Below are 23,738 nucleotides of genomic sequence, written 5' to 3' on the forward strand. Positions count from 1 at the left end.
GGGGGGGAGCTCGTCCGCCTTTGCCTGCACTGGCCTCTTCCCCACTTCCTTCCTTTTGAAAGGTCACTGGTTTCAAAGGTCTCGGCAAGTTTGTCCTGAGCGCCTGTTTTTCCATCTGTGGGTTTCCAGCTCCCCCTAACAGCAAGAGGGATCTGTCTCTGGTGAAGGCTGCCAAAGGTAGTGGCAGGAATCTCTCAGAGAGCAATTACCTTGAAGAGCCTTCCCTGGAGAACAGGCCCTTTCTCTTTCAAATTGGAAAATTCTCACATCGTGCCAATTAGTCCAGAGGGCACTTGGAACTTTACCACCTGAAATGCTAACAACTCTTAAAGGGAAAGTGAGCACGGAACAAAGGCAACCTTTCTGGTGCTGTGGCAACAGGCAGGTGGCTTTTAAAAAGCACAAGGTGGGAGGGGGGATGGGCTAAATGGGTAAGGGGCACCGAGGAATCTACTCCTGAAACCACTGTTGCACTATATGCTAACTAATTTGGATGCAAATTTAAAAAAATTAAAAATAAAACAAAAAACAAAACAAAACAACACTCTTGCCCTTCACCTCCAACTCTCCAAAACCACAATCTGTATCTGAAGAGACTGTAAGGGAAGATGTACTAAGGTTTAGTTAGAACAAGAATGTCAAGTTCCACTCAGAGATGGAGGTTGAGGATGGAGGGATTTTTGCTGGTGATGGTCTGTAAATTCCATCAGGGAGTAGAGGAAGATTCAGGTGGGCAGAGAGAGATAACTGAATGGTTCAAGTTAAAGGCTGTACTGGTCCACTGAAATGGCTCAAGGTCTTTATAGATCCTAACCAAATGCAGCGGCTTCCTTCCAAGGCTCACACTCTTCTGGGTACTTCAGCCCCTAAAACTGATGGCATTGATTTCCTTACATCCTCTATGGGTGACTTTTTTTCTTCTTTCACTCATTCCTCGAAATCCTAGGCCAGTTTTCCTTTTTGAAGCCCCAGTTTTTGTTCCATATTATCTCGCTCAAAACATAATACCACTTCTGCAATGTCAGATGAAACCTCCAAGCCAATGACCCCCAAATTTACATATATTACTCAGTGATGCCCAAAGTTTTTGGTCTCAGGATCCTTTACATTCTGAAAAGCTACTGATTAACCTGTAGAGCTTTTGTCTTGGAGGGGTTACATTTATAGATATATATTATTTTAAAAGAAAAACTAGTAACTATTGAAAAATTTTATTCAGTCCAGCTAAAAAATAACTACAACAAACTTATTACATTAGAATAGATGACATGCTTTGTGAAAAACAACTATATTTTCCAAAACAAGTAGTGTGAAGATTGGCATGATTTTACATTATTGTAAATTTTATTAATATCTGGCTTAATCAAAGACAGCTAGATTTTCATACCTGTTTCTGGATTTAATTTATTACGATATGTTGTCTTGGTCAAGGCACACAGGAAAAAAAAAAAAACAATCCAGCCTTCCAAAGATATGCCGTTGGCAAAAGAAGGTATATTGAAACACCTTTTCATATAATATTCTCCTTTGCTATTACACCAAAACTTGACAAGTAATTTTTCTTCGTTGTCAGTTGCAAAGCCCCATTGGTTTATATTTCACTAGGAATGGTTCTATTACCCATGCATGATTTTGTAACTCACATTAACATTTGAAAAATGTTGGTTCGCACATTATGCACATTTCCTCAATGCTGACACAGTTCATCTTTTCTGTATGTATTAGGAACTTTTCAAGTTTATGGTGATCTCTGTAAGTTTCCTAAAATTCCAATTTTCTCTTGAAATCTAAAATGTTATCCCTGGCAACAAACACTGGAAGTTGTGTTTCTTGAGCAGCAGGCTCATTTTGGTTCACTTTAAGAAAATGTCTACCGAGTACCCAAGTCTGAATCATCATAATTTGCCAATCATTTTTTTCCCACTAAAATAAAGCACGTTCAAGAAAAAGAGTGGCTAGTTGAAGTTGCAATTAAAATAATTACACAAGTGCCTTTTGTCAAGCGAGCCATTATAATTTAGTATGCAGAAGATGTTCCTTATGTATTATGTCTTCACACAGTATGTGAAAAATATGTATAATTCAGGGCTGATGCTTAACAAAAATTAATAATTTTTACTGCTTCATCAGGACAGTTTTAAATGAAACTGGACCTTTTTTCCCTTCAAGTTTGTAGATGTGAATAATAAAATGACTGTGAGTGCAAAAATAAATAAATAACTAAGAATAAACAAAAAATAAAATAAAATAAAATAAAATAAAATAAAAAGCACAAGGTAATAATGAGTTGTTACCCTGGTGGAACACACTGGAGTATAATGTTAAAACCCATCACTGATTAAATGTGGGTATTCCACACCCTCCCCCTCCCCCCAGGAGAGTATAGATTTCATTGCCAGGTTCTCTTTTATCCTAGCGGTGAAATATCTAGTCTGAAAAAGACTTATAATATCGGAAACCTCCTAAAGTCCATACATAAATGGATAATTTGACCTGCTGAAGGCAGGGGTCTTATCATTACAAGAGAATGGCCGAGGGGGTTGCATGTTTCTTTTTAATCATATTGACTTTGAGATGTGCTGCATGATTTCTTTTGAGAGAGATTTGCTGCCACTGTTAGGCTTTGCCTAAAATAACACTTAACTTTGTTTGCTTTCCCCAGATGAGCGGCAACAGATTGGAGTAGTCCAGAGGTGTGCAGACGGGCAGGGGGATGGCTGGTGAGGTTCACACGCTGCCATGTGCAAATCACAGACTGCATGGCCTCTCTTTGGCTCGAGAGATGACTGTGCACATACCCGAAGCTTCGGTCCATAGCGAGTTAGGGTGGGAAGAGGGAACCTTGCAGAAACCGGCCAGACCAATCGCACATGGCTTGGTATGGGGGGACAGTGAGCAGGGAGACTGGAAAAGAGAATTCTGTATGCCAGAGGACATCAAATTAAGCTAACCCGATGTTACTACTTAATCCTGGAGAGAATCACCTGGGTGCAGCTCTTTGCTGTTGAGTCTGACCCTGATTTTCACTGCCGACCAATTCTAACTTTGGCAGAAAAGAGCAATCATGAGGATTGCTCTAAACATCACAGAAAATATTGCACTCCCTTCGCCATGCCCACAGATAACTTTTTAAAAAGTAATCTCTACCCTCAACGTGGGGCTCGAATTCACGACCCCAAGATCAAGAGTCAGATGCTCTACTGACCGAGCCAGCCAGACACCCCAATAATCACCTTTTTTGAGGAACAAAACCCCTGATTCCTCAATCCTAACGTATTTTAGATTGGAGTCCCATAGTGTGTGTGTTTTCACCAGACTTGATTTACTGTAACCAAAGTACATTCTAACACAACCTTCTTTGGACTTGGCATCTTGCTTCTTTTTTAGATTGGTCTTTTTATTTTAAACTATTTCCTCAGTGGTTTCCTTTTCCCAGCCCAGATGAAAACACGGCTTGCCTTGAGGTTTTTAGCAAATTAAAACAGGTTATTCTTCTAGGAGCAGACTTAAATGTGTTCCCACAGAGATGCCAAATGCTCCTTTATTTTTGGTTGGGGCCTTTTAATAGTTCTTGGAATGCGGATGGCAATCTCTGGAAACAAGATAAACTGGGAGATTACCCTGCCCCAAGTCCTTTCTTTTCCTTTACACTTGAGGCAACCATACATGTGAGAAGTTGGATGTCATGAATCTTACAGTTTAACTTGGAATTACCTGCTGCTGACGCTAGATTTTCTTTCGTGGTAGGATCAGGAATACTTAAGAATCTAAGCCTAATGATACGATCTCAAAATACATCTGAAATGCTTCCCATGGCAGTAATTCTCAACTTCTCTGGGCTTATGAAAAAGAGTGTGGCAATGCCATTCCTAGTTTCTAAAACTACACTGTCCTAGAATTAGGTTTGGCTACCCGAGGTAGAAAACCCAAACCACCAGGGGCTTAAGATAGAACTTTCTTTCCCACGAAGAGAGGGAAGTGTGGAAAAGTGGAATGGTGACTCTATTCAGAGTTCTCAGGAACCCCGGCTTCTTCCAGTTTCTCTCCCCACCATGCCTGTGCTTTGGTCCTTGTGCCTATTACCCCAAATGGTGGCATCCACTTTCTAGTAAATGAAAGAAAGGAAGGGAAAAACACGGGCAAAAGAAACATAATGGGGAAGGTTTCCAGCCACTATCAGGGGTGGGGAACGTTTCTGCTTATATCCCATTGGCTAAAACTTAGTCACATGATCACACTGAGCTACAAGGAACAGTGGGAAATGTAGTCCTTTATTCTAGAAGGTAGTGTGCCCAGTTATAAATCCTATTTCTGTCATATACTCTGGGGCTTATATTCTTAAAATTCATCAGTTTCTATCAATTTATCTTGAAAAAATTGAAACACCTCTCGGGGTTACTGTACAACAATACAAGATGATGTAAAATCAGTATTAGAAATGCCTCACCCTTGGGGTGCCTGGGTGGCTCAGCTGGTTAAGTGTCTGACTCTTGGTTTCAGCTCCGGTCACGAGCTTACGGGTTTGTGAGTTTGAGCTCTGCATCAGGTTCCATGCTAACAGCACAGAGTCTTTTTGGGATTCTCTCTCTCCCTCTTTTTCTGCCCCTCCCCCTTCTCCCCAAAATAAATAAACTTAAAAAAATTAAAAAATAAAGAAATGCCCCACGCTTCATAATAGTCATACTCCTTTTTCTTTTTAAGTTTATTTATTTTTTTTATTTTTTTTTCAACGTTTTTTATTTATTTTTGGGACAGAGAGAGACAGAGCATGAACGGGGGAGGGGCAGAGAGAGAGGGAGACACAGAATCGGAAACAGGCTCCAGGCTCCGAGCCATCAGCCCAGAGCCTGACGCGGGGCTCGAACTCACGGACCGCGAGATCGTGACCTGGCTGAAGTCGGACGCTTAACCGACTGCGCCACCCAGGCGCCCCTAAGTTTATTTATTTTGAGAGAGAGAGAGAGAGAGAGAGAGAGAGAGAATGAGCAGGGGAGGGGCAGAGAGAGAGAGAGAGCATGAACAGGGGAGGGGCGGAGAGAGAGAGAGAGAGAGAGAGCAAGCATGAGTGGGGGGGGGGAGAGAGAGAGAGAGAGAGAGAGAGAGAGAGAGAGAGAATCTCAGGCAGGCTCTGTGCTTTTGGAACTCATGAACCTTGAGATCATCACCTGAGCTGAAACCAAGAGTCAGGTGCTTAACCGACTGAGCCACCCAGGCGCCCCAATAGTCATACACTTTTACCAGTAATTTTGCTTTGGGTAGTCCATAGTAATAATTAAATAACTCTAAGTTTTAAGCAAAACAATATTCATCATATGGTTATTTATAATTACATACACAAAAAAATGGAATTAGAATGCCAAAGTATGGGGGATTGATCATATAAACTATGGAATACGTTCTTAATGAACTCTTATGCATCTGTTAAAAATTATGTTTACAAAGAGTCCACAGTAACAAAGAAAACTGTTTATCCTGTTTAATAAAAATACAGGGATGTAGATTGCAGCACAGTTACAACTAACCTATGGAGAGAGAGGAAAAAAGAAACAAAAACCACCAAAAACTGGAAACCAAGCCAAATGCCTTTTTTGGCTGAGACTTTGAATGACTACTTTTCCCACATTTCCTTATTTTCTAATTTTTCTTACTATTGCACTTATTGTTTTATTAGGAATGAAATAAATCTAGTCTCTCTAGGTACCTACACTCTGGCCATCTAGCTCTTAGGGCTCAATTTACTCCTTCCTGTCCCAAATCTTTCCCTCGTCCCTCCGTCTGTCTTCTGCATCACTGTTAAGACCACTTGTGATGGAAAGTCACCACCTTGACCCACCAGCGTCTAGGGGAGTCCTCTGCTAAAGGACTGCTAAAGCCCCCCAAAGGGGCTAGGTCTCTGCTGTCTGCTCCTTGGCAGATATAATGCAGTCCTGTGACCCGAGCACACTGATCAGATAAAATGAAGCATGGGATATGCTTTAAAAATAATCCATTTTGGGGGGTGGAAGGTAGAATAGGTAAAATGTTTGCTCATGAGTTGATCATTGTCCGAACAGAGCGATGGGGACACGGTGGTTCATTATTCTATTGTCTCTGCTTCTGTATTTATTTGAAATTTTCCATAACATAGTTTTGTAAAAAAAAAAAAAAAAAAATGGTATGCAAAATTCGCCCCAGTTTCTGAACCCAGCTAGCTATGCAATGTCAACAGTTCGCTTAATTAAGCATTCACAACTGTGAATAAAGCAGTGAATTTTAAGGCAGGAGGCAAATATTAATTAGACATCACTTGCAGCGTTTAGAGCTGCTTCACTTGCAAGTGAAGGGAAAGCTAACTCAAATGGTTTAAGCAATTCATTGGATTCCATAAATGAAAAGTTGGAGAATACTTCTCCCTTCGGGTGTTATTTGACTCAGGACTCCAATACGTCATTGCCTTGTGACTGCATTTCTCTCCACCTCTTGGCTCTGCCTTGTGCCAAGTTAGCTTCGTCTTCAGGTTTCCTGAGATGCCTCTTCAGGGTCACATCCGTCCTGGTTCAAGCCCAGCAGAAAAAAGGTAGCAGCTGCTGTTGGTGCCCCAGAGAGGTCTCCCCACCCACGCACATGCGCACCCACCATACTGTCTTCATCTTTGTATCCCACCATCGTCCGACACAGTCCATGCACATGGAAGGGGTTCAACAAATGCTTCTAAATGCTTGTTTGAATGGAAAACTTTTTGTCAGTGCACTAACTACAGGATGAGCCAGCCCGACTCAGAGGAGGGACCCTTTGCAACACCCTAGAGGAAACTGTCTTTCATTAGGCCTGTCTGATGACTAATGTCTGATAATTCCACGGAGGATAACACCATTTGCAGGTTTCCCAAGGGTTTGGCCTTTACAAAAAAAAAAAAAAAAAAAAAAAAGCAAACAAAAACACCTTCCTGCTTCTGCAGAATGATTAACCTGATTATTGTTATTTTTAAAGATTTTATTTTTTTTAAGTAATCTCTGCACCAACCACGGGGCTCGAACTCACAACTCCAAGATCAAGAGTCGCATCCTCCACTGACTGAGGCGGTCAGGTGCCCCAATAACCTTACTATTATCCCCATTTTACCAGTAAGGAGGTTGAGGCACGGGCCACCTGGATGGCAGTGACCTGAGCCCGGGCTGACTTCAGGTAATCTGGCTACGAGACGGTTCCTTTAACCTTTCTGCTTCCTGGTCTTGCCGACACTTAGGTTCTGAGCACGGCTCCCCAAACGCTGGTTTCGGGTTTCTGCTTCTCCAACTTCTCCTGCAAGTCGGCCTCCTCTGCCTGGCTGTTGCGTGTTACAAGTTCCCTCGGGATTCTTCCCAGGACCCCTCTCGCCTCACAGTCTAGACTCTCCCCGGCAACCTCATGAAGGCTCTTGGGCTCAGCTGCCATCAACATCAGGGTGGCACTGGAGTCTGTGTAACAGAAAAAGGGACTATACTAGTTTAACCAAATGGGGGCTTCTTTTTCTAGTAAGACTGAAAGTACGTGATCTAGGACTGGCAGGCAGCTCTCCCGTGCCATCGTTGTTCCAGGGGCCCTCTTCTGTCCTTCACCATCCTCACAGGTAGCTTGCGTGTGCATGCTCTCTTTGCCTTCTATAACAAGACGGATGCTCTGCCTCTGGCCAAGTTTACATTACACGCAGATGGGGGAAGACCAACGTGCACCCGAATCTAATCTATCCCTTGGTATAGTTTCCCGGAAGTCTATCCACCTACTTCTGCTTACCTGTCATCGGGCAGGGCTGGCCAATCCTAGCACCCAGAAAGTCAGGGAAGGTATCTTTAACTAGGCCCATTGCACTCTGAACCAATTTAAGACTCTGATAGAATGAAGAGAATTTATATATGTCTACAATGGAATATCATTCAGCCACGAGAAAGAAGGAAATCCAGCCATTTGCAACAACACGGATGGACTTTGAGGGCAATCACGGTAAGTGAGGTAAGTCAGACAGAGAAAGAGAAATACCGTATGATACCGCTTGTATGTGGAATTTTAAAAAGCTGAACTCGGGGCGTCTGGGTGGCGCAGTCGGTTAAGCGTCCGACTTCAGCCAGGTCACGATCTCGCGGTCCGTGAGTTCGAGCCCCGCGTCGGGCTCTGGGCTGATGGCTCGGAGCCTGGAGCCTGTTTCCGATTCCGTGTCTCCCTCTCTCTCTGCCCCTCCCCCGTTCATGCTCTGTCTCTCTCTGTCCCAGAAATAAAAAAAAATTTTTTTAAAGCTGAACTCATCAAAACGGAGAGTAGAATGGTAGTTACCAGGGGCACCACTAGTAAATAAGTAAGTTCTGGAGATTCAACTCACAGCATAGTGATTGCAGTCAGCAATACTGAATTACAAGCTTCAAAGTTGCTAAGCGGCTAGATCTTAATTGCTCTAACCACAAGAAAGAAAGAATTATGTGACGTGATAGAGGTGTTAGCTAATGCTACTACAGTCATCATATTGCAATGTATACATGTAGCAAGCCAACATGTTGCATAAACTTAAACTTACACACTGTTACATCCATTGTGTCTCAATTAGACAAGAAGAGAATCCATATTGGACAAATTGTATAAATTTATACAAGCCATTTATACACCAGCGATCCCAGATTTATAATTCTATTTCAGACCTCTACACAAACCGAATTTGAATTCAGTTCCCTATTGCCATGACATTGCCTCAGTTACCATCCTAGGTCTATCCTCTAATTAGGATTCCGCTTTTTTGAACGTTGACACCATCTGTTATTAAGGCGTTAAGTTCTCTGCCCTTTCCTTGCAGGATCTTTTTGATTCTCAAATACCCTTTCTTTTCTCTTGCAAATCAAAAGCTATTGCTTCTCAATGTTTCTTTTTTATCTTTTTCTTTTTTTTAAAGTAACCTCTCTAGCCAACATGGGGCTCAAACTCAAGTCCCTGAGATGAAGCCTTGCATGCTCTACCGATTGAGTCAGCCAGGTGCCCCATTTGCATTCAGTTTTAATGGCTCTGATCCTCCTTCAGGCATTGTATTTTTTTTTAAGTTTATTTATTTTGAGAGAGAGAGAGAGCAAGCAGGTGAGGGAGGGGCAGAGAGTGAGGGAGAGAGAATCCCAACGTGGGGCTCGATCCCACAAACCTTGACATCATGACCTGAGCCAAGATCAAGAGTCAGACGCTTAATTGATTGAGCCACTCAGGTGCTCCTCTCCAGGCATTTTTAGATCTCCGTGGATGATTCGGTGAGGGATCGTACACTCAGTAAGACAGAGAAGAAAATCACAGGGATTAATATTTCAAAATATTAGCTTGCCGTAAAGAATGCTTGTGGCGGGGCGCCTGGGTGGCTCAGTCGGTTAAGCGGCCGACTTCGGCTCAGGTCATGATCTCGCGGTCTGTGAGTTCGAGCCCTGCGTCGGGCTCTGTGCTGACAGCTCAGAGCCTGGAGCCTGTTTCAGATTCTGTGTCTCCCTCTCTCTGACCCTCCCCCGTTCATGCTCTGCCTCTCTCTGTCTCAAAAATAAATAAACGTTAAAAAAATAAATTAAAAAAAAAAAAAGAATGCTTGTGGCAGTAAATGTAAAGAGAAGCTAACAATGGATGAATGACACAGACCATTATAAATCAATTTCGTGGATTACTAGGAGCCAAGAAAATGGGAACTATAAAAATCACACAAAAACTGGAAAATGGTTGTGGTTGTTCTATTTACTATTACTGGTTTGTTGTAAAGGATAGAACTCCACAGCCAAATGGAAGGGTATGGGGGGAGGGGTGGGTGTGGGGGGAGGGGAGGGTGTGAGGGGAGGGGAATGGAGTTTTCATGTCTTCTCTGAGTCTGTCACCCTCCCAGCACCTTTGTCTGTTCACCAATCTGGAAGCCCCAGTACCTGGAAAGCCTTCTGTGCAATAGTATTAAATGAAAAAAGGGTAGGGCATAAAATATAAACACATCGTGTTTAAAAACATATCAAAATTGGGGCGCCTGGGTGGCGCAGTCGGTTAAGCGTCCGACTTCAGCCAGGTCACGATCTCGCGGGCCGGGAGTTCGAGCCCCGCGTCGGGCTCTGGGCTGATGGCTCAGAGCCTGGAGCCTGCTTCCGATTCTGTGTCTCCCTCTCTCTCTGCCCCTCCCCCGTTCATGCTCTGTCTCTCTCTGTCCCAAAAATAAATAAACGTTGATAAAAACATATCAAAATTAAATTTCCATAGGGATCAAAATTGGAAGAGCTCATACTTAATTTTTCTTAAAAAATTTTTTTTAACATTTATTCATTTTTGAGAGACAGGGGAGGGGCAGAGAGAGAAGGAGACAGAGAATCCGAAGCAGGCTCCAGGCTCTGAGCTGTCAGCACAGAGCCCGATGCAGGGCTTGAACCCTTGAACCGTGAGATCATGACCTGAGCTGAAGTCAGATGCTTAACTTACTGAGCCACCCAGGCGCCCCTCATACTTACTCTTTTTAAACTGATTTTCTCGTAAATAAAATGGGACGTGAAGGTGAAGTCAGAGAGGACCCATCCAGGTAGTTTAAGTGCTCTAAGATATAAGACAAACCCATTTTAAGATAGAAAAGGCTCTCAGTTCTGGCACACTCAACCTACAACAAGCTTGATTATCTACACCACTGCATAGATACAACGTCCATGAAGTCCAGCCTTGCAACAGTGAGCCCTAAGGTGACAGCACAGTGCCTTGTGAGAAATGCCCTCCTTCTTGCTGTCCTTGAAGACACTGTCCTCAAGGACTCTGCCGCAGTGAGCCTCATCTGCCCACAGAGTTGGAAAGGCAGCGGCACAAATAAGGAGACCGACTTTGTGGAGGGAGGAAAGGTGGCAAATTTTCATGAACAGATGAGGCAAAAAGTGGGTGTCACCATTGAATGTTGAAATTCCGGCCAAAGCAAATGAGGCAGGTAGAAAGCTGTAATAGAACAAGCTCCAGTCGGCCAAGAATGCAGCTCGGGACGCCCCACAATCCAGAGGGGGGCCGTCGTACTCTTCCTCTGTTCCCCGCCTGGAAGGCCAGTCAGCCGGACATGCGGAGCGCTACAGGCCTGCTCCATGCCAGGGACACAAGGACATAATCACAAGAGGACGGGCAGAGTGCTAGGAGAGCGAGGGAGGGGGCTCCTAACTTAGTCTGGGGGATCACAGAAGGTTCTGGGAGGGTGTCCTGTTTATGCTGAGACCTGAAAGGTAAGTAAGGAATTAGCCAGGTTGGGGGGGGGGGGTGCGAGCTATTCTGGCAAGAAGGACACAGGACCAGCCCAGTGTTGGATGTTGGGGTGGAGAGGAGAAATGTCTCTTCCCTGTTTTTGGTTTTCAGTCTTCCCTTAAGACTCTTGGCCTCTTGCCCTCCCTTCATCCCCCCAGTGAGGAAGGGTGAGTCATTTGACGGGTATCTGTTTTTGCATCGGTCTCAGCCTGCGATGCTACCAGCGAGGGAGGCCTTGGGGCGCTCGCCTGGGCCCCTCCTACTGCCATGAGCCTCCTCTCCCCGCACTGGGGCCAACCTTGCTGCCGGACTGCAAGATTCCCCTCACAACAGCCATCAGGGAACTTTAACAAAACAAGGCTTCTTAGTCGCAAGCCCTGGAGGGTTCACAGCAGCCTGAGAGCCATACCGAGGTCAGGGATAAAGCCAGAGCTCTGCAGACCTGGGGTCCTGCCTTTTTTGGGTTGAGGTGGGGGCCTAGCATTTCCTGGGTTCACTCTATTGGTGAAGTTAAAACATAAGAGTGGGGTAAACAGGTTTGGGGGATCTAATGCACTGCACGCTGATGATAATCAACCGTATTAAAAAGTTCAAAGTTGCTAAGAAACTAGATCTCAACTGTTTTCACCACACACACACAAATTATAATTATGTGATGCGGGTGTTAGCTAACATTGTGCCGATAGGCATGGCGCAATAGATAAATGTAGCAAAGCAGCATGCTGTGCACCTGAAACGTACACGATGTTAGGTTTCGATTACATCTCGATGAAGAAAAGAAAAGGAAAAACTTAAATAATAAAGCCCAAGAAGGGCACCTGGGTGGCTCCGTTGGTTGTGTCCAACTCTCGATTTTTGGCTCAGGTCGTGATCTCACGGTTCATGGGCTCGAACCCCGAGTCAGGCTCTGTGCTGTCAGTGTGGAGCCTGCTTGGAACTTCTCTCTCTCTCTCTCTCTCTCTCTGTCCCTCCCTGCTTGTGTGCACATGTCACACACATTCTCTCTCTTTCAAAATAAATACACTTAAAAAAGGCCTGTGGATTTGAACATAAGGCTGTGGGAAAGCCATCAGAGGATCATGTTTGAGTGATGAGCCCAAAGTGAGAAAAGGCATTAAATGGACAAAAGAGCCAAACAAGGAGAAAACGATTGCGGGAAGTACAAGGAGTTGGTTTCCTGACTCTGCCCCTCATGGGCTGTGTGACCTCTGGGTCTCAGTTTCTTCATCTGTAAACTGGACATAATTAAATCTTTATCTCAGGAGAACAGAAAGGGGAAAACTGCCTAGGACAGTGCTTGGCAGGAAAGGGTGGAATCTGAATCCAACATTGTAATCACTAAGAATCAAGTACGCAAAATGAATTTGGATGAACTTAAAGCACCCTCTCTGCGAAACCAAACCCCAAACAATGAGTTTGCTTGACAGTCTCTGAAACTTTATATGCTGGTTACACCCTTAACACCCCGGATTTGCCGCTCATAGCTGTGGGGCCGTGGCCAAGTTATGCGATCTCGCCAAGCCTTCCGCTTCTGTTCTTTAAAATGGCAACAATTACTGTACTCCAGAAGCCTGGGGGATTAAGATGTACAAATCCATACAAAGCATCTTGTATATAATAAACGCTCAACGACTATGATATGTGGTGAATGTGATATGTTGCAAATCTGGACCAAATTGCCAGAGGATGAGCAGGTTTGAGACAAGCTCGCCTGTTCTTTCTTTTTTTAATTTTTTAATTTTTTTAAATGTTTAGTTATTTTTGAGAGAGAGAGAGAGAGAGACAGAGTGGGATCAGAGGAGGGGCAGGAGAGAGGGAGACACAGAATCTGAAGAGCAGGCTCCAGGCCCTGAGCTGTCAGCATAGAGCCCAACGCGGGGCTCGAACTCACGAGCTGTGAGATCATGACCTGAGGCGAAGTCAGACGCTTAACCGACTGAGCCACCCAGGCACCTAAGCTCCCCCTTTCAAGGCAGGAATGAAACATGGTGCAAAGTGGGTGGATGCAATTCTTCAGGGTCGCACTAACACTCCTCGCACTTGTAAGAAGGACTACAAGTCGGGCAGGTGCCGGGAGAGAGACGTAAAACACCCTGGTGAGCCTATTCTTCCCCCATGTGTGGGGAGTGAGGAGAGCCCAAAAGGCCACACGTCACCATGCCTTCTCCACAGACCCTGCCCCTGATGAGAAGAGATGTGAAGTGAGGAAAGACAGCTACCACCATGGTAGCTGGCTTCTAAATGGTTCCAATGATGGTCCACCTCCTGGCATTCACGCCCTTGCATAATCTCCTCTGCTTGAGTGTGGGCTGGGTTATTGACTTGCTCCTGAAGAACAGAATAGGTCAAGAAGATAAGACAGCACTTCTGAAATTAGTTATAAGACGGTGACCTTGATCTTGCCTGAACTCTGACTCTTCTCTTGCTTGCTCTGATGACGCAGGCTGCCACAAGGTGAGCTGCTCTGTGGAGAGGTTCACATGGCAAGTAGCTGCGGGACGCCCTCAGTCCTGTGAGGAACTGAATCTCACCGGCAACCTCATGAGTGAGCTTGGAAGCTGGTCCTTCCCCACTGGAGCCCCGAGACCACCCACTGCAGCCCTAGCCAACACCTTCATGGCAGTCTAGTGAGGGACCCTCACGTAGAGGACTCAGTAAGCCATGCCCAGGTTCTTGACCCCCACAAACTATCAGATAATAAATGTCCTAAGTCACAGTTTTTGGGTAATTTATTATGTAGCAATAGATAACTAAAATGCCCATCAAATAAGTCCCTAGCTCTCTCTTGACTTAACTTCTTAGCAAAATGGTTGGTCTGTCCTAAAGCAGGAAACACAACAAAATCCGAGTGCTTTCTGCCATTAGTTGGCCACAGGGAAGATGTTCCCAATAATTACTGCCTAACATCCCAGCTCCACCTCCCTCAGGCAACTGGAAGACTAAATAGACCATGTGCATCCACAACACCAAATATTCTGGAACAAGAACTAAGTGAACAATCTAAAAAATAACCAGATGAACTGGATCAGGAATTGGAGGATTCCCATAACTATCCTCATTCAGAGATATGTACACATAAACAAAAAGCAAACACACAAACATGAAAAACCGAACATCAACTAAAATGGAGGAAATTAACATGAGATACAAAAGACAGATGAGGAACCTTCTTTGGATACAGGACGTGTAAGATATTAAACTGATTAGAACAGATACTACACTTGATCTCAGCCAAAAGGCCGGGAAGCAATCAGGAACATTCTTTGGAAGGTTTGTACTAGAAGAGGTTTGCGCATTGCTCCCTCTCAAGGACATTAGAGCAGACACAAATCCACGAAACAGGAAGTGAAGAAGCAGACGAGAAGACATCAGTAAGAAGGGGGAACAGCAGCTGGCATAATGGGGGAAATAAGGAGAAAGAGAATTACAGAAAATAAAAGTGCTTCAGAAACGTCAAAAATTGACCAAATATTACCGAAAACCAAAGTACTGATGTTGATGCAACCTTGATTTTCCCAGCTTTTTTTGAGCTATCACTGACAGACTGTGTGAGTTTCAGGTGTACAATGTATTGATTTAATACATTTGTAAGTTGCGAAATGATTACTGCCGTAGCGTTGGCTACCACCTGCTGATGGCAGTCTTGATTAAAAGTACCTATGGGGCGACTAGGTGGCTCTGTGTGGACAGCTCAGAGCCTGGAGCCTGCTCTGGATCCTGTGTCTCCCTCCCTCTCTGCCCCACCCCCATCTGCACTCTGTCTCTCTCTTTCAAAAATAAAACATAAAAAAAATTTTTTTAAAGAAAAAACAAAGTCCCTGGAATAAAAACAGAAGCACAGAAAAGTGGGAAAAAGAGCTTGAAACAATATTCACATATGCCGTGGAAAACATTGCTCAACTGGTGATCTAAACCTACGAACCAAAAAGCTCACTAAATATCAGGCAAAATTAATTCAAGACTATACACATCAATGTACCATCTGAAGTTACCATTTTGTAAGATTAAACAAGTGTCCAGCATCCAGGTATAAAATTAACTGTTTATAAAGGTAAAAAATACAAAGTCAAGGTGGCTTCAAATTTCTCAGCAGCAGTTGATACCAACAATGAAGGAAAGATGTGACCCAAGGGTTCTGCAGCTGAGTAAGTTGTACAGAACAGAGCGCCTTTATCAAATATTCAGATTCCAGTTGTGGGGCTACTTTGAATCCATTAAGAAATAATTGTATCTAATTTATGGTATCAGTCAGGTTCAATCAGAGAAGCGGAACTGTGCGCACGCACGTGTGTGTGCATGCATGTGCACGTGTGTACATGTGTGTGCGTGTGTGTGTGCATGTGTGTGTATGTGTGTGTGTAGGGATTCGACTCGTGCAGCGTGGGAGCTGGGTAGGCAGTCTTCCTGAGGCTGGTGCCTTCAAAATGTGATGCTGGAGACTGAAGTCCACAGGGCAAGCGGTCAGGAAGGGACAATGGACATAAAGTTCTTTCTCTAACTAGAGAAAGAACAACAGCAACCTGGGGCACCTGGGTGGCTCAGTCAGTTAAGCGTCTGACTTCAGTTCGGGTCACGAGCTCGTGGTTCATGAGTTTGAGCCCCGCCATCAGGCTCTCTGCTGTCGGTGCAGAGCCCACTTCGGATCCCCTTTCCTCCTCTCTCTGCCCCTCCCCTGCTCGCGCTCTCTCTCAAAAATAAGAGGAACAAGAGATGGAGTCCATGAGGACAGTCCATGGAACAAAACTCATGCCAGTTCGGTCTTCATCACAGACCTAAGCACACTCATCGGGCCCAAGAGGCAGAGAAGCTCCAGGAGGGTCCAAGGGAAGGCAGACTGTTGTAAGCCCAGCTGCTCATGAGCTGAGCCGGCAGATAAATGACAGCACATTTGAACTAACGTTGGCTGCTGCCTCATTTCTATCCTCTAAATCTCCACGAGAATCTCCAGTCTTGTGGGCCATTCTAATCAGAAACATACAGGAGAGGTAATTCTGGGAAATATAATTTGGCCTGGGCAAGTAGAAACATTACAAAGACCCCACAGTCCATCCATTTTCGACTTGGCACCTGTACACAGTGCCTTAAACTATGTTTAATCTCCAAATAAAGACAGCAACAAAATCACGCTTCTGCGGAACACCACGCAATATCCCCCACACGGCCCAAGCCACGCTGACTTTCTCCCCCAGAACAACACCAGAGTCCCTTTTTTGTCTTTGGATAACGTACATTCTTTTCCTAGCTGATTCATTCATACTCCTTTTTTGACATCTTATAACTTAGATACTTACATATAAAGTTATCTATTATGAGCACATCTTAAATTAGATGATAAAGGGTTGAGAGAAGAGATTACAAGATTTTGGTTAATATTTATAATACATTCACATCAAAATAAGGAAGAAATACTTATAACTGTTACAGTCTTTGTTCTACAACAGGTCACGAGGTCACAGCTAGTATTAATAACTAGCATCATTCACTATTTATTCCATATTTCTTTTGCCTTCGGCGAGCACCTTAGTTGGTCATAATTCCTTGACTGGTAGAATGACCCAAACCTTTGTGCGAGGTCTGGGCCACTACCAGTCTAAATTGGGTTATTACCATTTTCCATTGACTTTAACCAGAGGCTATGGGTGTACTACAAGGTACCCCAAAAGATCTCTTGCATTCTCCCTCCTTAATCCTGTGTAGTAGCAACCCAGTTCCCCCTTGATAGTCAGGATCAATCACCCCAGCCTGGACTTTGCCTGTTTATCCAGGGCCCAAAGACGCCAGATGGCAGCTTCAAGCTCCAGTTCAATGCAATCTTTGCTGTGTCTCCTGATGAAAGCGTGTCTGCCTTTGTCACTAAGACTTCTAGACCAGCAGAGGCTAAAGTTGCAGGGATGGCAAGCAAAAATTTGACTACTGGGCTGATAGTGAGGAGTTACTTTCATTTGTATCCCTTGATTCCTGGACTCCTGAATCTAGAGCATGGGAGAAGCGTGGGATGCCGATTTAGAGCATACACCGCATACTGAAGGACGTTGCCCCAGCCCCGCAAGGTGTCACCACCTACCTGGTACTGTACTTGAATCTTCAAAAAGCCATTCAACCATGTGTTAAGGCAGTCCCTTTAAGATAATGGGGAACATGGTTCAGATCAGTGAATTCCAAGAGCATGAACCACTTCTGCGCTTCGTTTGTTGTGAATAGCATGATGGCGGACGACACATGCTGTAAGGCCACAGATGGTAGTTTTGGCAGAAACACTGCAGGCAGGGAAGGCAAATCCAAGTCCAGAGCAAGTGTCAATTCCAGTAAGAACAACTTGCTGCCTCTTTCATAATGAAAGTGGTCCAATGTAATCAACTTAACACCAGGTAGCTGGCTGACGCCTTCAGGCAATGGTGCCGTATCAGGGACTCAGTGCAGTTCCTTCTGTTGGCAGATTAGGCACTCAGCAGCAGCTATAGCCAGATCAGTCTTGGTGAGCACAAGTCCATGTTCCAGTAGCAAATGTATAATCTCCATCGCTGTCACAGTGGCCACTTCAATTGGTATTGAGTTCACAGAGGTTGCTGGGGAAGGAGACTGTCTGATGTCTACGGAATGGGTCGTCCTAACCACCTGATCGTTAAAATCTTCCTCTCTGCTTTGGTGAGCATTCACACGGAACACAAGTTATCCTCCTATTCTGCCACTCGGAGGTCTATGCTCATACCTCTTCCTCAGACCTTTTGATTTTTCAGTTGTGTTCCTTCCAAGTGCAACTACCCAGCCAAATGATGATTTGGGTGCAGACCCTTTCTTCTGACCACCTCTCTTTCCAGGCAAAGTGAACAAACAGGTACAGTGTCCCCAGTTCTGTCCACTAGGAGGATTTCCCCTGACCATGTTTCAGGGCTGTTCTGAGAAGGGCTTTCGTGCTACAGCTGTCCATTCTCAGGGGACGCATGCCCACTACGTGGAGCTATCTATAAACCAAGCCCGAGACTTCCTCCCCAGGGAGCTGATCATAGGGAATTTCCATGAAGCCATGGGTGTGGGTTGAGAGAGAATATAATGTCACAAGAAGAGGGCTTTGGGCATCTTGGGATTGGTTACCGGATCTCAGGGCAGGAGAACGTTAACTTCCTCAGGCAGGGATAGAAGGTTGCTTCAAGTGGCAAAAAAGGTTCGCTGTCCCTAGCTTCACTGGAATCTGTCTACACGGCCCTTCCTAATGGTCAAACTCATATTCCTTCCCAACTAATACCCTAGCTTCTATTTCATTTTTTTAAAGCAGGCCCCGTGCCCAATGTGGGGCTTGAACTCATGACCTTGAGATCAAGAGTCACACACTCTACTGACTGAGCCAGCCAGGCGCCCCCTAGTCCCCTAACGACTAATGAAACAGAGGTTCCCTGTGAGGTTGGGGATTCAATTTGTGTTGTAATTCAATGCCAGGACTCACAAGACTCGGTGACTAGTTATACTCATAGCTCAATTTTTTTCCAGCAAAGGATATGCAGCAGAAGCCGCAGGAGAACATAACACTGGTGGAGTCCAGAGGGATCAAAACTGACAGACAGACAAGCCTGTCTTCCTTGTCCATGGCACGCAGGAGCACTTGCCCTCCAATAGGGAACCATGGGTAAATGTGGGGTGTCCCTGTTTTAATCTCAGGTCCGAAAGGGCTGGTCATGCAGGCATAATCCACTGATAACTCTCTCCTTATGTGCTGCAGGAAGACTTTGGGTTTGGTTTTCAATATCTCAGCCCTGCAACCACAGGCAATAGTGTTCTTTTCAGGATCAGCATAGAGGCTATCACATCCCTTCTGCAGATCGTGAGCCACACACTAAAACTTTAAAAGCCTGGATTTTAAAATTAAAGACCCTGAGGCACCTGGGTAGCTCAGTAGGTTAAGCATCCAACTCTTGATTTTGGCTCAGGTCATGATCTCACGGTTGGTGAGTTTGAGCCCCACGTCAGGCTCTGTGCTGTCAGTGTGGAGCCTGCTTGGGATTTTCTCTCTCCTTCTCTCTCTGCTCCTCTCTCTCTCAAGATAAATAAACTTCAAAAAAAATTTTAGAAGTTTTTAAGTTTTATTTATTTATTATGAGAGAGAGAGAGAGAGAGAGAGAAAGTGAGCATGCATAGGGGAGGGCAGAGACAGAATCCCAAGCAGACTCTGTGCTGTCAGCCCAGAGCCCGATGCGGGGCTCGAACTCACAAACGGTGAGATCATGACTCGAGTCAAAATTAAAAGTTGAATGCTCAACCAACTGAGCCACCCAGGTGCCCCTCATTTTGATTTTAAAGAAAAGCTCCAATTCTTTGACTTCACAGTTATGCTTTTAGGAATTTATTGCAAGAAAATAATGAGGATGTGTATAAAAATATAACTGTCAGGATGAATCACCAGAGCACTGTTTATAGCAGCGACAAAGGAGACATTGCTTACGTGAAACAGTTGTGCATTTGGTACATAAATGATGGTGCATCCACAAAATGGAATGCTTCAGCAGCTATTAAAAATGTTATAGAAAGGGGTGCCTGGATGGCTTAGTCAGTTGAGCATCTGGCTTCGACTCGGGTCATGATCTCATGGCTCATGAGTTCGAGCCCCGCATCAGGCTCTGTACTAACAGCTCAGAGCCTGGAGCCTGCTTCGGATTCTGTGTCTCCCTCTCTCTCTGACCCTCCCCCACTCACGCTCTGTCTCTCTCTCCTTCAAAAATAAATAAGCATTAAAAAAAAATGTTACAGAAGAAACTTTACTGACATGAAGAGGTGTTTAGGACAAACGGATATGTGAACAAGGCAGTAAAACAACATACGGTAATGATTCCATTCTTGTAAAAAATATACATGCATATATAGCAAAAAAAGACTTCCAAAGACAGACACTAAACTGACAGCCGAACTTATCCCGGGGAAGGGAGTAAAAGGGTGTTTATTTTGTTGTTTAGCTGTCTTTCTCTTTTTTCCCCCATAAACCACATAATTTACTTTCACAATACAAACATGTTAACTTATTTCAACCTTTCATTTTGATGAAAACAAATCCATCAGAGAAGAAAACAACTTAGGTTTGTTCGGAAGCAGAACTGATTTCCAAGTTGCCACGGAGGCGGCGATTCTGTTCTCTGGAGAAGCGGGCAGGAAACTTCACGCGCACAGGCGAGTGGGTTCAAGGGAGAGCAGTGCCTCCTACAGCTGCAGGGTGCTCGCTTCAGCCCCTGTGCCCCAAGGCCAAGCAACTCACCTCCGGTCCATCCTATTCCTGCTGAGTCACCATCCTCATCATCTTCAGAGCCATGTCTCCTTGGTCAGAAGGAACCTAGAGCCGAACAGGGTCCGAGTTAGCCCTCCTGGTTCTGTCCCTGGTTCTGGGGTCAGGGGCGACATCCTGAGACCCTGCTCCCATGGGAAGTACAGCTCTGGGACAGCAGCCTGAGAGGCCAGCTGCACCTGAGTGCGTCCTGTAAGGGAGGGTCCCGTCTGCGAAATGACCCCTGCACGGGACAAAAGCTTGTCAGATTACAGGGATCTAAAGAAGTCAGCATTTAGGAAAGAACCTTCCACTCCATTTGGGGCTGATCTGTTGATTTCGTTTCCTTTTTCCCCCCTTTTTTAATGTTTTTACTTATTTGAGAGAGAGAGAGAGAGAGAGAGGAAGGGAGGGAGAGAGAATGAGCGGGGGAGGGGGAGAGAGAGGGAGGCAGAGGATCCAAAGTGGACTCTGCGCTGACAGTAGAGAGCCCGATGTGGGGCTCGAACTCACGAACCGTGAGATCATGACCTGAGCCACAGTCGGATGCTTAACCAACTGAGCCACCCAGGCGCCCCGGTTGGTTTCTTTGTAAGACCCATGCTTACGTTACCAGCACCTAGCCTGTTCAAGGAAGAGGGAAGGTGCTAGACATTTTAAAGGATGCTCTGTGCAGGAAGGATCTCAGACTGGAAATGGAGTATGAAATAGCCAAGAGGGAAGCTAGTAGGAAATCTGTCAACAGATAATAAACAAACAAGATGCTTTGTTTTGGGGTGGCACCCCATTTTTGTATTGTTACATTCCACTTTCTTTCATTTCTCCCTTAGATTTTTCGAGTAATTCCTTTATAAACCTCCTACCCACACACCATCAAAAAAGGGGAGGGGCGGAGGCCTCAGTTTCTCCTCCACAATGATCAGGGTCGAGTTGATGGCACGAGTTCTGAAACTCCATGGCTCCCTGATTCTCTGTGGCACACTGCTGTCCCCGACCCTCTCTCCCAGCCCGGTCCCCAGGAAGCACAGGCACAGTGGGGTATAGCAGAATGACATTTCATCAACTAAAGGGGAAGTGGTTGGAGAGAACTTAATAACAGTTTCCAAGAACTATTTTAAGCCTGCCCCAACTGATCTCTTGTTCCCTAGGTGACAAACCAGAGGAAACGGGCCTGAACTCCAACACACCACTGACAGCACGCAGCCCGTCCCTTCCTGCTTCCCCTCCCACCTGCCTATGCGGCCTACAGTCACAGCTCTGTGTCCTAAGACATCCTACCGGCTTTCTCCTGGTTGATATTGAGGGGACTCAGCATACTCAAAGCCCTAACAAAAATGCCGTCCTAACCCCAAGTCCTGCGGCCTTGTTCATGGTCCCTTCAGATCAAGTGTCTTCAAAGGGCAGGCTCTACTTCCTTCCGGTTTCTGGAGGAAAACTGCCCATCCACCTGCTCCGTCCTTTCCATTGCACTGAGATCGCTGGCCACGACCACTACGGATACCAAGGAGCCCACACGTCACTCCTTTATCTGAGTTCGTGGCGGCTTGCGGCACCACTGGCCCCTCTACCTGGCGGATGCCCGAGTCCCCGGCCTCTCTCCTACTTTCTCGGCTGCCCCTTCTCAAGTCTCAATTTGTATGTCCTTCTTTCGCCTCCTGCCTCTTACACCCTGGGGCTCCCAGGGCCCTGTCCCAGGCCTTTTTCATATTCCACTCCCAAATCTCTCTCTCCCGCAACAAAAATTGGCCTCCAGGTCATAGAAACACAGCATATGTATTCAGTTGTCTTATGGGCGTCCCACTTGGCTGTTCTACAGGCAGTTACCATTCTCCTGTATCAAATTCCTCACTTCTCTCCCTTCTGGATCACTATGAGAACATCTTAATGTTTATAGATTTTTGAGAGAGCGAGAGACAGACAGACTGTGAGTGGGGGAGGGACAGAGAGAGAAGGAGACACAGAATCCGAAGCAGGCTCCAGGCTCAGAGCTTTCAGCACAGAGCCCAACAGGGGGTGTGAACTCACGGACCACGAGATCATGACCTGAGCCCAAGTCGGATGCTTAACCGACAGCCACCCAGGCGCCCCTATAAAAGCATCTTTGATCGGCTCGGCTCTTTGCCCCAGTCTCGTCCCAGGCCCTTTGCTGCTAGAATGTTATTTCTTAGACAAATCTGGTACTTTCACTCCTTTGCTTTAGGACCCTCAACAGCCCGACTGTTGCTTTCAGGACAGGGAGATACCTAACTCGGTATCTCTCCCCAGTGCCTGCGGCCTCGATGGTCTGAAGGTTCCTCTGGACCTGCACATCCTGTCCTCCTTGCTCCTACACCTCCTCTCTGCCTAGCTGATAGCCCTGAGGAGTGGTTCGTGGAGGGGGCACTTAGGTCCCTGCCAAAATCTCTCTCATCACCTCCCCAGCCATCCAAATAAACACACTGTGTATGTTTAATGTACAAACTATGTGCTTCACGTACAAACCGAGCTTAAAGACCAGTTTCCCAGGCCTGCTTTTTTTTTTTTTTAAGTTTATTTATTTATTTTGACAGAGATAGAGAGAGTGGGGGAGGGACAGAGAGAGAAGGAGAGACAGAATCCCAAGCAGGCTCCGAACTGTTAGCGCAGAGCCTGATGCAAGGCTCATCTCACGAACCGTGAGATCGTGACCTGAACCGAAACCACGAGTCAGACGCTTAACCAACTGAGCCACCCAGGCGCTCCCCTAGACCCACTTTCTAAGCAGACTACTGCCCCTCAGCTCATTCTCTATGGAGTGTGTCCTAAGCACAAGTGAGCCAAGTGGGCAGGGCAGGCCAGAGGGCACCTTACCATCCCTCCCAACGAATCTTCTCCAGGAAACCACCATCCTGGGAAGAAGAGAAACCCTGTATTTAAGTAGCCAAACCAAAGCATAACCCACAGGGCGCCTTCTCCTCTGGTACCTGCATAGGTGTCCGTGCACAGGCATGCACACGTGTGTGTATACAGTGGATTTATCCCTTTATAATCTCCCCCGGCCCACAGAAAGCCACTCAGTCAACATACAACCTAAGGGAAAATAGTGTGTTCGCTTAGAAATGCAGGAGCGAAGCGGCCTCGTCTTTGCACAGAAAGCCTCTTCCAAACTGAAATTCTGGAGCTACCGCTGCTCGAAAACACTGCCCCCTACCTTGTACCACGCACTGGGACTCTGCTTTCCAGAGCACTGAACTTTGGGTTTTGCTCCCTGAAAATGTCAGGGAAAGACAACTTCTCCCTTCTTCCCCCAGGACGAACGAAAAGG

The 23,738-nt window shown here is 45.6% G+C and overlaps 1 protein-coding gene and 1 pseudogene across 1 annotated transcript in view; both read right to left on the minus strand.

Annotated features, from left to right (window-relative positions):
* Positions 1-14,350: 14,350 nt before the first annotated feature.
* LOC111557939 lies at positions 14,351-14,462 on the minus strand (annotated as a pseudogene).
* Positions 14,463-19,942: 5,480 nt separating this feature from the next.
* SCPEP1 (serine carboxypeptidase 1) overlaps positions 19,943-23,738 on the minus strand; it is a 32,101-nt gene continuing 28,305 nt past the window's right edge. Inside the window, exon 13 of the mRNA XM_011289112.3 lies at positions 19,943-20,524. Coding sequence (XP_011287414.2) covers positions 20,462-20,524 — 63 coding nt within the window. The 3' untranslated portion in view covers positions 19,943-20,461. The remainder of the gene's footprint in view (positions 20,525-23,738) is intronic.

The sequence above is a fragment of the Felis catus genome, chromosome E1 (genome assembly GCF_018350175.1).
Source record: "Felis catus isolate Fca126 chromosome E1, F.catus_Fca126_mat1.0, whole genome shotgun sequence".
NCBI classification, from domain to species: Eukaryota; Metazoa; Chordata; class Mammalia; order Carnivora; family Felidae; genus Felis; species Felis catus.